Source organism: Mus caroli, unplaced genomic scaffold (genome assembly GCF_978045245.1).
Source record: "Mus caroli unplaced genomic scaffold, Mus_caroli_1 scaffold_18, whole genome shotgun sequence".
Taxonomy (NCBI): domain Eukaryota; kingdom Metazoa; phylum Chordata; class Mammalia; order Rodentia; family Muridae; genus Mus; species Mus caroli.
The window spans coordinates 23,738,901-23,752,002 of record NW_028227273.1 but is presented as its reverse complement, the minus strand read 5'-3'; the positions used below and the strand labels follow the sequence as shown (position 1 = coordinate 23,752,002).

Genomic DNA, 13,102 nt, shown 5'->3' with positions numbered 1-13,102 from the left:
TTTCGGAGCGCTTTGCCACTGGGCAGCACAGGTGGAAGGTGTGTGCCGAGGACCAACATGCACAAGTTAAAGAGGTTTTTGCTGGTGTTTTTCGGATATATATCTCCCTCTACTTAGGCTTTAGGCTTTTGAAACTGAAAGAAAATGGGTTTCCAAAACTAGACTTTCTCTTTTCATCCTGAGAAACCATCTCTTTGGGTGTTATAAAATCATTTCCCACTGGATTTTTCAGACTAGCCTTTGCTTGATCCCATTAGAAAGCAGAAGCAGCTACAGTGTTACTTCTTGGCCTGGCAGCTTCTACTCTAGGGCAGTGTTGTCTAGCCATAGTTAGTGCTTTCTGTCTTTGTTTCCTTTGTGGTTTTTATAGCGACACTATTAGTACTTTCATATTAGAGCTGTTTCTCCATAGATGTTCAAGGATCTGTTTGTAAAGTTTCTTTTGGGGGTCTTCCCAGAAGTTTCTCCCACCATACCATACCCGCCCCCCACCATACTCTGGAACCAGGTTTCTAATTGATAGGCTGGCTCAGGCTTTTGGCCTTTGAGTGGAGCTGCAGCAGATGTGTGCAGGCATTTGTCCTCTGTGTAAGTGAGAAGCTGAGCAAATGTGTGTATTCTCTGTGCACTTTGTAATTAGAGATGTAATTTCTTTACCAGGTTACACAGGTGATTTCATTAACCATTACCTGTTAAATACCCAAAGTTAAATACCTTGTCAGACACCCCATTCCCACCCCAAGTACTTTTAGGATCATAATACACAGGGCCCAAGAAAAGAAAAAATTTCTTCTTTTCTGTTCCCTTCCTTCATATCCCAGAATCTCAGGAGATCTATTGGAGAAGAAATCTGTCCATTTGATTTATCAAGACATAGCTTTCTTATGAGAGTAAACCTTGAGCTTTATCTGTCTTAGGCACACTGGTGACTTACATTGACCTCTTGTCGCAGGCCTTTCTGCATTAGGGTAAGCTGTTCATTGATTTTTAAATTCAATAAATTTTTATATGTGGGAGCACCTGAAATCACAACTACTTTAGAACGACGGTTTAGAGACAGTCATTTCCTATGATATACTCATGCGTGATAGAAGACCAGTACGCCTGTAACAGCTCGTAACTCAGAGAGCACACGCTTTGTCAGTGTTTCACAGAATCAGTATCATGATTACTTATTGAAGTTGTTTGCCTAAGAAATTCTTGTACATTCTTTTTGCTTTGCTTTGCTTTGCTTTGTTTCGAGACAGGGTTTCTCTGTATAGCCCTGGCTGTCCTGGAACTCACTCTGTAGACCAGGCTGGCCTCAAACTCAGAAATCTACCGTGCACATTCTTTTAAGTGCACTCAGTACTGGCACAATTTGACATATGTTTTAATTTTGGGAAAGACAAAACTTTATTCATAGACAAATGAAGAGAGTAAATAAGTGAACATGTTGAATAATGTATTTGAATCTCAAGATAATGGCTGTGAGTGGTAGTTTTTCTAAGATGATGCCTACGCAATTTAGACTTTGCATTTGCATTTTAAAAGAAGTGTTATTTAACGTTATCTCCATTGGGTTGAATGGATAGCATCCAAATAGGAAAAATTCAAATACACCGAATGTATTTTTATTAAATGTCAGATACATAATTTCATTTAAATACTTGTATTTACCTTTAAGTTTTTTTATTTTTTATTTTTAATGTGTATGTGTGTGTAGCTGCATGCGTGAGTGTAGCTGCCTGAGGAGATCAGAAAAGGATGTCAGCTTGGAGCTGGAGTTACAGGTGGTTGTGAGCTGTCCTACGTGGGAGCTGAGAATTCAGCTCAGGTCCTCTGCAAAGGCAGTTGGTGCCTTAACTGCTGAGCTGTCTCTTCAGCCCTCTTAAAAAGTACTAAGTTAGCAAACATCCTTCCATGATTGTAGAAGTTGCTAGGCCAAAAGCCTCTCAGAAACCATAGTTCCATTCATTGGTTTCTTGGCAGTAAATAGTCAGTAAAATAAAGAAAGCTGACTAGAAAATGAGGCAGCGTAAATGCTCTTTGGAATGGCATTGGATGGGGTGACTCACTGGGTGATAGTGCTTGCAGCAGGGTGATGGATGACCCATTTCTAATCCCAGCATACCAGAGGGACAGACGCAACCCCTGGAGCAAACTGTGTAGGTACACTAACCAAAGTGTACCCTAGGTTCCAATGTTATGTGTTGCTTCAGGATATAGAGTGAGGAGCAATGAAGAAAGAAAACACCCCCCCCCACATACACACACACATACACACACGTGTACTCACTCACACACACACACACACACACACACATACACACACACATACACACACGTGTACTCACTCACACACACACACACACACATACACACACACATACACACACGTGTACTCACTCACACACACACACACACATACACACACACACACGTGTACTCACTCACACACACACACACACATACACACACACATACACACACGTGTACTCACTCACACACACATACACACACACACACGTGTACTCACTCACACACACACACACGTGTACTCACTCACACACACACACACATACACACACACACACGTGTACTCACTCACACACACACACGTGTACTCACTCACACACACACATACACACACACACACATACACACACGTGTACTCACTCACACACACACACACACATACACACACGTGTACTCACTCACACACACACACACATACACACACACACACGTGTACTCACTCACACACACACACACACACACACGTGTACTCACTCACACACACACACACATACACACACGTGTACTCACTCACACACACACACACACACATACACACACGTGTACTCACACACACACACACATACACACACACATACACACACGTGTACTCACTCACACACACACACACACACATACACACACGTGTACTCACACACACACACATACACACACACATACACACACGTGTACTCACACACACACACACACATACACACACGTGTACTCACTCTCACACACACACACACACACATACACACACGTGTACTCACTCACACACACACACACATACACACACACATACACACACGTGTACTCACACACACACACACGTGTACTCACTCACACACACACACACACATACACACACACATACACACACGTGTACTCACACACACACACACACACACACACACACACACGATTCACACAGAAAATGGCATATATTGCCATTTCCTCTAAAAAGTAAGAGGAGTGTGTTCATTTTTACTTCTAGGCAAGTCACAGATGTAATTCAGTAAAGCTTCTTTTAGGTGAGACTAGTCAGTGACACTGCTTGTCATTCAGATGTGACAACCTAAGTTCAGTCCCCAGAACCTGGTGGCAGAAAATAAATCAACTCCAGAAAGTTCTTGTAAATCTCCACACGGCCACAGTGGCCTCTGCCCTCTCCCCTCTTCCTAGTCCCCAGCTTTCGTAAATAGAACAGTTTTAAGAGACTCTGCTACCCAGTTTTTTTCTCCTTAATGTTAACACTTTATATTGCCATCGGAGAGTTGCCGAAACCCAGAAATTCATAGTGGCATACACTGCCAACTAGAGACATTATTCAGATGCCTCAAGTGTTTCTAGGACTGTCTGCTTTCTGTGCCAGGGTCCTTTCTAATGTTGACTTTGCATTTTTCCCTATACTTGTAAGGAATACAGAAGTTACGGTGTAGATGTCCGTCGGGTTGGGTTTGCCCTTGGTCCTGTGAGTAAAAATGCAGAAACATGGTCACTGTGGCTGTAAGGCACCCATCTGGTGCTGTCATCTGCACACATACATACATACATACATACACACACACACACACACACATACATACACACACATGTACATATGCTCACACGTAATAAATGTGTTTTTATATATTTATATAAATGTATATTTAAATATATTAAATAAAGAATACATACATATAGATGTGTAAAAGACATTTCAAGGACACCTAAAGACTTTTTTCTATATATAGTTCTTCTGGTTGTATATCTAGGTCTGTCTAAAAGCTCCAAGCTCATGGTTCCTATAGTGAGCTGTTTTTTGTATAACTCTCAAATTTGATTTTAATTTTTCTTTTGTTAAACTATTTTATTTTTTGAGATTATAATGTAAATAACATCATTTTTCCCTTCCCTTTCCTTCCTCCAAAGCCTCCCTGATACCTATCTTGGCTCTCCTTCAAATCATGACTGTTTTCTTGTTATTATATATGCTTGTGTGCACATGTGTGCATGCTGAAACACATAAGTACAACCCACTTGGTCTGTATCATGTCACCTGTACGTATGTTTTCAGGGCAGATCATGGTAAGTAGCAGGTGTGCTTTCCCTACTGAGTATACACCCCACTCAGCATGCCAGAGTTGCCTGTAGTTGGCTTTCTAGAGCTGAGACCTCATCCACATTATTGCGCTTTTGTTGGTATCTTTGTGATGAGCGTGTTTGGGTGGCCATGTGGTTTTACAGGTGACACCTCTAACACTCCTAAGGAACACAGTCTAACAGCAAATCCCTGAGCCTGTCTGGCTCTTACAGTATTTCTGCCCCCTCTTCAGCAATGTTCCAGCAGCATGCAGGATTTTGTGCATGCATTGGGACTGGGCTCCACAGCTCTGCATTTGGACTGGTTAGGGTTTTCTGTAGTGGTCTCCACCTGGTACATGGAGAACGTCCTTGATGAGAGTGTACACTGACTTACTGACACCACATTGGAAAAGCTAGATTTTCCTTACAACACTATTAGTTCTTTCCATTTTTTTCCCCTCTGTATTTTCATATCTTGGTCAATAGTTACCTCCTTGAGTTGTCTAATTTTTAAAAATGTTATTTGAGGTCTGGAGAGATAGTTCAGTCAGTAAAATGCTTGCTCTACAAGTATGTGAACCTAGCTTTGATTTTCTGAACCCATGTAAATGCTGGGCATAATAGCATGTGCTGTTATCTGCTCTAGGGAGACAGATGAGCAGATCCCTAGGTCTTTCTGCCCAACCAGCCCCCCCTGAGCAGGCAAGCCCCCATCCCAGTGAGAGATCTTGTCTTATACAAGGTGAATGACGCCTAAGGACTTAGAACCCGAGCTTGATCTCGGACCCCATGCACACACATACATGTGCACCCATGCATACACAACGATATATATACATATACGCACATACACCTATGCCTACCACACTTCACTCTGGCTGAACTGAGAAACAAAACTCTATGGCCAGTCACCAGCACAGGCTACAGAAGGCCAGTCAGTGGCTGCTCACTGGTCCTGACAGTGTCTGCTGTTGCATAGTGACCTGGGTTAAAAATTCTCACAGGGACTATGCTCACAACTCAACACTAGAATCAATGAAACATTTGAATGTCTGAGTTCTGCAGTACGAGCCCTGCTTATGCTATAACTTGCAAGTGCAGAATGTTTCTCCCATTTCACAATATTATGAAGTTTAAGCTGGGTGTAGTGGCTTAACTTGTAACCTCTGCACTTGAAAACTGAGGCAGGATACTGTGAGTTTAAGATCAGCGTAGCCAGGCCTTGTTCTCCAGAAAGAAAAGAAAACTGAGAGATTAAGAAATAAATTTTTGAAATGCTGTGAAAACATTTTCTTTCAACCCATGGTTACCTGTGTTCCCCAAGTTTATGGGGGGGGGGGGTCTGTGGCTTATTAACAGTGTTTCTCTGGGACTGTAGCTCTAGAAACCCAGTGCTAAGTTTGGCTGGAGAGTCCAGAATTTGGGTTTAGCTAAGCCTGAAGGAAAAGACACTTTATGCTAAACCACACTTGTTTCCTCCTCAGATTGACATAGAAATCAATGGCAGTGCTGTGGATCTTCACATGAAATTGGGTGACAATGGGGAAGCCTTCTTTGTAGAGGAGACTGAAGAAGAATATGTGAGTTCTCAAAGCCCCTTTGCATGTTGAGCCAGGCTTCTATAGCATGTCACAAAACAGCTCGTCCACTATTTCCATGATTGTGTGAATAATTATTTTTGGCTAAACAAGCTTTTGTTATATGTTGAAATCAACTTCTCAGAAAAGAGCTCACACCAGCTTTCAGAGTACAGAGAGCATGCAGAAAGCTGCTTGTTGTAATATCAAAGGGATTTCCTGCTTCATAGCCATCATAGCTTACGGTTTGACTTGAAGTTATTCAGCCCTGCCTTGAGCCATATCTCTTTAGACTAAGTGTGCAAGTGTATATATGTGACCTTTAAATTTAGAAGAGATGTTTCTGGGCCAGAGAGATAGCTCAGTGTTAAAGGCACATTTCACATAGGCCTGACAAGCCTGCGTTTTGTATCTCCACATAAAGATGGAGAGAACTCGATGCTGTGCCACACACAAGTCCACTACACACATGCACGCATGTACACGCATGCACGCTCACACACATACACATATGAGGCTTTCAACAATGACTCTTTTGTTTGGTTAGCAACGTTATACCCATGACTTTAAGAACCACTGACCTGTAATGTCAAGAGATAGAAACTGATTGGCCTATGGCTTTCTATATTTTAGTATCCATTTGGCCTCTTCTACAAGACAGAAAAATCGGTACAAGTCCCTGTCCTTGTGCACTCCCAGGCACACATAACCCACTTGGGACAAGAACAAACTATTCTTGACTCAGTCATTGTGACTCTTTTCTAAAACTATAAGAGCGTCATTATATCTTTTTCCATAAGAAATTATATCTTATAACAAGAATAAGAAGCTTCAAGTTATTAGGACACAGGCTTTTGCGGTGAGCTTCTAGCCTGATGACAGCAAGAGTAACCAACAGCAAGCAGCGTTATTTTACTTTGGTCAGTGTTTGCCTATGAGCATGAGGTGCTGCTCTGTGCGTCCTGCAGCCTACAAAGGAGCCTCCTCTGGCTGCTGTGTCCCTGGCCCTCTTGCTGGTATGTTACTACCTCATCTGCATTGACATGACATAAACAACATTTCACCTCCTCAGAAGAAGAGGCAAAGAGCAAGTGAAGCATAATAAATATTAGCTGGCTGTCACCACATAACCCAGGAGATGGGGGTTCTTGAGAGCTCTTTGCCTGGTTGCAGGTACTGCCAACCTTTCTCTGGAAACCCTGCTTTAGCAGTTTCTTTCTGTTCCACATATGAGTAAATTGAACAGATTCCACTGCACGATAGTAAGTTCTAGGACAGCCAGAGCTACATAGTGAGGCTCTGTTTCAAAACAAAACCACACAGTAAAAATAAAAATATCCAAATTCATTAAACAAACATTAGAATTACTGTACTAGGACCTATACTATGAATAAAATAAAGACCTGCTTTTAAAGTGAATTAGAAGGTAACAAAACTCATCAGGTGCTATTTATTTAGTCTGTTTCTCTGACTTCTTCTCACATAACTGTCCACATCGACATTCCTTTTCAGTCAGCAATTCTGAAACAGCCTCTTTCATAGCTGCACAGTTTCCATGGTGAGCTTTTACTGGCTTATCTAGCCCTTGTCTTATTGGTTAATAGATGCCTTAGCTAGGTTTCTAATGCTGTGATCAATACCATGAATTTATTTCACCTTACAGCTTACTATATGAAGGGAAGTTGGGGCAGGAACCTGGAGGCAGAAACTAAAGAGAATCCTGGCTGACTAGCTTGTTCCTCATGGCTTGCTCTCCTAAACAGCCAACCACAGTGGGCTGGGCCCTCCCACGTCAGACATTAATGAAGAAAAAGCCCCACAGACTTGCCCAACCAAAGAGCAGTCTAAGGCAGGGAGGCAGTTCCTCAGCTGACATTCCCTCTTCCCAGATATATCAGGTGTGTGCTGAGCTGACAAAAACCAACTAGCATAGACATCCGGGTACTTTCTCCCTCACCCTAGACACTTCTGTGATAAAACTGGAAGACACTCCTGAAAACCATAACAGCTTTGAAGTGCAAGGCACCTTGATAAGTAACAAAACCCATTAAATGAAACCTCTAGAAATTAGGGCACATCAGCCTCATCTGGGTGCCTTGGGGGATGTTCAGGCTATGACAGTTGTATATTGGTGGTGAGCCTGGTAAACTAAACTTTCAGCTTCAGGGTGTTTACCAAATCCAAGTTAAAATTTTTAGTTATGAAAACACACGTTTTTTGAACTATTGTATAAAATTTTGACCATTTTAAGTTACGAAGTTAATTTATGCCTGTCTAATGTGCCTCTCCTTTCTTTTGAAAGGCCAAGAAATTCACTAGATTAGTTTATTCAGTATTAAGTTGAGAGTTTAATTATTCTAAACATTGGGCCACCTTTTGTTTTGAATTCCCGAGAGGATATTTGGAATGACATTGACTGACCTCATTCATTGTAGGTGTCCCTAAGTCACAGTCACAGACACCTTCTTCACCTTCCCATCCATTTGTTCACATGCTCTAAACCTGCCGGCTTCCTGTTTCTCTCGCCTGCCCTGCTGCCCTTGTTAGATGTAGCCTTGGTCTTGACCTCTGCCTCATCACATTGTGTCAGTCCTTGTAATACTCAGCTGCTGCCCCTGGGACAGCTCTTTGCACAGAATCTAATTGGCTTTGCTTTAACCACAGCTCTGAGGTCCTGCTACTGTACTCAGTCACATACTGAAATGAGCTAGCACTTGAGTCTAGCAGGTGACATTCTGCCCTTGGGAACTATTCCTTCCTATCCCTGTAAAAAGTTGTGTACTCAAAGAGCATCCAGTTTATCATAGATAACTTTTCTTTTGTTCTTTAAGGAAAAATTACCTGCGTATCTTGCCACCTCACCAATTCCCACTGAAGACCAGTTCTTTAAACATATTGAAACCCCTTTGGTGAAATCAAGTGGAAATGAAAGGCCAGCTCAGAGTTCAGACGTGTCTCACACCTTGGAATCAGAGGCAGTTTTCACTCAGAGTTCTGTGAAAAAGAAGAAACGAAGGAGGAAGAAGTGCAAACAGGACAACAGGAAGGAGGAGCAGGCAGCTTCCCCTGTCACAGAAGATGTAGGTGATGTGGGTGTGAGCTCGGATGATGAGAAGAGAGCCCAGGCAGCAAGGTAAGGGCTTCTGCTGGTGCTTGCCATGCCCTGAGCATCCAGTAGAGGGCCCCCAGCTCTATTGTGGGGCCAAGTGGAAGCAGCATCCCACTGCCCTCACTGTTAGACCTTCGGCTATGCTACTAAATGTCCCTTGGAACAGTCTGCTGGTTTCTCTGTCAGCTTGGATTGGCTTGGGATGAGCCTTTCCAACCCACAGGTCTTTCCCCTCTCAGTTCCTCCCCTTTCCCTTTCTTCTTTCCCGACTTCTCTCTCTCTCTCTCTCTCTCTCTCTCTCTCTCTCTCTCTCTCTCTCTCTCTCTCTCATTTTGTTTTGAATTTATGAGCAAAATACCCTTTTATGTTAAAGAAGACTTTTTTGGTTTTTTGAATGGGTTTTTTGATCAACACTTTCATACCAGTTAATAGGAGTCTAAAAACCTATAACACTTTTTGAGCCAGCACTGTCCAAAATTTCAAGTCTAGCAGTTTAAGGCAGAGTGTACAGTGTTTCTCACTACCTGTTTGACCCAGTGGTCACCCAAACACTGGAAGGACATCCACAAGTGTTATTGGTGGTTCTCTCCCTGGCAGCTCTTTGAGGCTGCAGCCATAGTTGGCCTCCATGTAGTACTTTATGGGACTGGGGAGGACTCAGGAGAGAGATGCTGACCCATTTGAATATTTCAGCTGAGCTGCTGGAAGGAAATGGTACACTGTGTCTGGAAACGCTGGGCTTTCACGGAAAAGTGTTGCTATAGAAACTGTGCAGACTAACTTTTGCCTTGATGTGTTTTGCTTATTAAGGTTTTTTTTTTTAATTGTCAAATCATGAGAAACCTGTTATTGATAAATGATTAGTGTATTATAATTATATACTATTTTCTGAATAGTAATTCTCCTTTGGAGATGGAACAGTTTCTGTCTAATCAGGAACTTTTTACAATTTCCTTTCATAGAGGACTTCATAAGAGATTTTTTTCTACTTCTATCATGTTTAATGTTCCAAATAGATTTTTAAAAGTGGTTGAGTGCATATTACTTTTAGCTTCAGAAGATATCAGGTATATTTAAGAGGCATTTAACTATTATAAATTATTTGATGACTTTTTAAAAAAGAGAGAGAAGGGCTGGCGAGATGGCTCAGTGGTTAAGAGCGCCGACTGGTCTTCCAAAGGTCCTGAGTTCAAATCCCAGCAACCACATGGTGGCTCACAACCATCCGTAACGAAATCTGATGCCCTCTTCTGGAGTATCTGAGGAAAGCTACAGTGTACTTACATATAATTAATAAATAAATAAATAAATATTAAAAAAAAAAAGCCGGCCGTGGTGGCGCACGCCTTTAATCCCAGCACTCGGGAGGCAGAGGCAGGCGGATTTCTGAGTTCGAGGCCAGCCTGGTCTACAAAGTGAGTGCCAGGACAGCCAGGGCTACACAGAGAAACCCTGTCTCGAAAAACCAAAAAAAAAAAAAAAAAAAAAGAGAGAGAAAATACATCAGACACAGAGCAAGGTAAATTATAATGATGACAGCTCTAAGTCCTGAATAGAATGTCTTTCAGTTAGTTAAAACACTGACTAGGCTGAATTATGAATTCTACTTCTTTATATCTTTGATTCCCAAAGAATTTAACCTGCTTAGAGATGTGGCATTGCTTATCCAAGACTTGTCTCTCTTTCCTGCTTCTAGTCTCTGAAGGACCATTTACCTCCAGCATAAAAACCTGAGACTTCCAGATCTCTCAGTGCTGAGAACAGCTCTGTTAAAGTTCTAGTACATAGTCAAGTGTTTCAGTGGACAAGAAGTGTGTTTTTATAAAACTGTGAAATACTTACACGTGGCAGTTACCCACATGAGTGTGTATAATGCCCGTTCTATGCCTTATCTTGAAAATGTTTTTGCAGCTAAATTTTTTAATTAATTTGTTTATTTTATATATATGAGTACACTGTAGCTATACAGATGGTTGTGAGCCATCATGTCGTTGCTGGGAATTGAACTCAGGACCTCTGCTCACGTTGGCCCAAAGATTTTTTTATTATTTATTATTATATGTAAGTACACTGCAGCTGTCTTCAGACACACCAGAAGAGGGCATCAGATCTCGTTACGGATGGAAGTGAGCCACCGTGTGGGTGCTGAGATTTGAACTCAGGACTTTCAGAAGAGTAGTCAGTGCTTTTTACTGCTGAGCCATCTCGCCAGCCCACAGCTAAAATTTTTGATCCACTAAAGCCAACCTGAAGTGATGCTTTTAAGGTCCCCAGAGCCTAAAATTAGCAAAGTTTTAGAATTCTTTAAAAATGAGCAACTTTATCTCAGGAAGTGACAATATTTCTAAGACATACACAAAGCCTCTACTAAACACAAGAGAGCTGCAACTCTAAAGGAATTCTGTAAACAGATAGTGTCAGTCAGTACAAGTCGTTATACGACCAGAACTGTTGGAGTCCCAACTGCGTGGTAGTTGTTGCTTTGGTTGCCAGCACCTATTTGCTTGGTAAGAAGGCATCATGGTACATGTGAGCTTGGGCCTTTGGTACCATTCAGGGCTAAGTGGTCTGTTCTTCATTCATTTGGTTGCTAGTAAGCTGTTAACATCACCCTTTGGAGGATCCCTCCCCCGAAATTTCCTTAGAACAAAAGTCTGTTTAATTATTCATCTAACACAAACTAGACAGTAAGAATTAGCTAGCTGTGGGAGTTCAGGATGTATTATGAACTCAGGGGTGCCTGGCCTGTGACAATCTATCTTCTGACCCACCAGGAGGACTGAGCTGTGGCCAGAAGCTGCTCAGCTGTGGGGTGTATTCTGAGAAATGCATTAATAGAGAGGCTGACACAGTAAAAACGATACAGAACTGCCCTTCATCATGAACGTGCTTAGTGAGGACCACAGTGGACACTCAGAGTACCGTGGCTGGGATGTATTCAGTCCACAGCCACTGGCCATGCCCTCCACTACATCCCACATTCAACCTGCTGAAGCAGTGGGAATTGAACCCACATACTGAGCTGTCTTGTCTCCCCAGCCTCAATTTTTCATTTCTTTAGGGAAAGTTTAGCATTTGATTTATTTTTATTAGATAATGGTTGGTTCCTAGTGTCTGCTTAGGTATGGTTTTTTTTTTTTCCTTTTGAGTAAGATTGTATGTGAGAGTCCATTGAGGGAAGAATTTTAACAGAAAGATCTTAGAAGATACATACATTCATATATCTTAAGTGATTTATATATGTATGGGAAGGCAGGTTAAAGACGTAATAGAAAGTGTGTTACAAGGGAAGTAGTACTGAAGAAGAAACAGCAGTTTTCTTTCCGTGCTCTCGGCCCTACACAGTGAGTGGGATGGTTCTGGGTTACGTTTAGTACTCTGTCGGCGCACTCAGTACAGCACTACTGTTCTGTAAGGCTGACATTCAGTACAGCACTACTGTTCTGTAAGGCTGACACTCAGTACAGCACTACTGTTCTGTAAGGCTGACACTCAGTACAGCACTACTGTTCTGTAAGGCTGACACTCAGTACAGCACTACTGTTCTGTAAGGCTGACACTCAGTACAGCACTACTGTTCTGTAAGGCTGACACTCAGTACAGCACTACTGTTCTGTAAGGCTGACACTCAGTACAGCACTACTGTTCTGTAAGGCTGACACTCAGTACAGCACTACTGTTCTGTAAGGCTGACACTCAGTACAGCACTACTGTTCTGTAAGGCTGACACTCAGTACAGCACTACTGTTCTGTAAGGCTGACACTCAGTACAGCACTACTGTTCTGTAAGGCTGACACTCAGTACAGCACTACTGTTCTGTAAGGCTGACACTCAGTACAGCACTACTGTTCTGTAAGGCTGACACTTAGTACACTATTGAGCTGAGTGTTCTAGAGGAGCCCTGAACCTGCAATACAGTGCTTTGTGCTTTTCAGAGGTTTCTGCCATTTCCACGTGCTTCATTATAAACCTCCTCGTGACTGAGAAGTAGGCAGAACACATGACAAATTAACTCCCTGAAGACAAGAACTGAGGCCATAGCTTTTCTACTTTGGAAAAATTCTTATACTA

The 13,102-nt window shown here is 42.1% G+C and overlaps 1 protein-coding gene across 3 annotated transcripts in view; it reads left to right on the top strand.

Moving 5' to 3' along the window:
• Positions 1-13,102, top strand: part of Lpin2 (lipin 2) — a 108,494-nt gene that overhangs the window by 74,013 nt on the left and 21,379 nt on the right. For all 3 annotated transcript variants that reach the window (XM_029471295.2, XM_021186181.3, XM_021186179.3), the window contains exons 3-4: positions 5,829-5,924; positions 8,753-9,054. In XM_029471295.2, the coding sequence (XP_029327155.1) occupies positions 5,829-5,924; positions 8,753-9,054 (398 nt within the window). The remainder of the gene's footprint in view (positions 1-5,828; positions 5,925-8,752; positions 9,055-13,102) is intronic.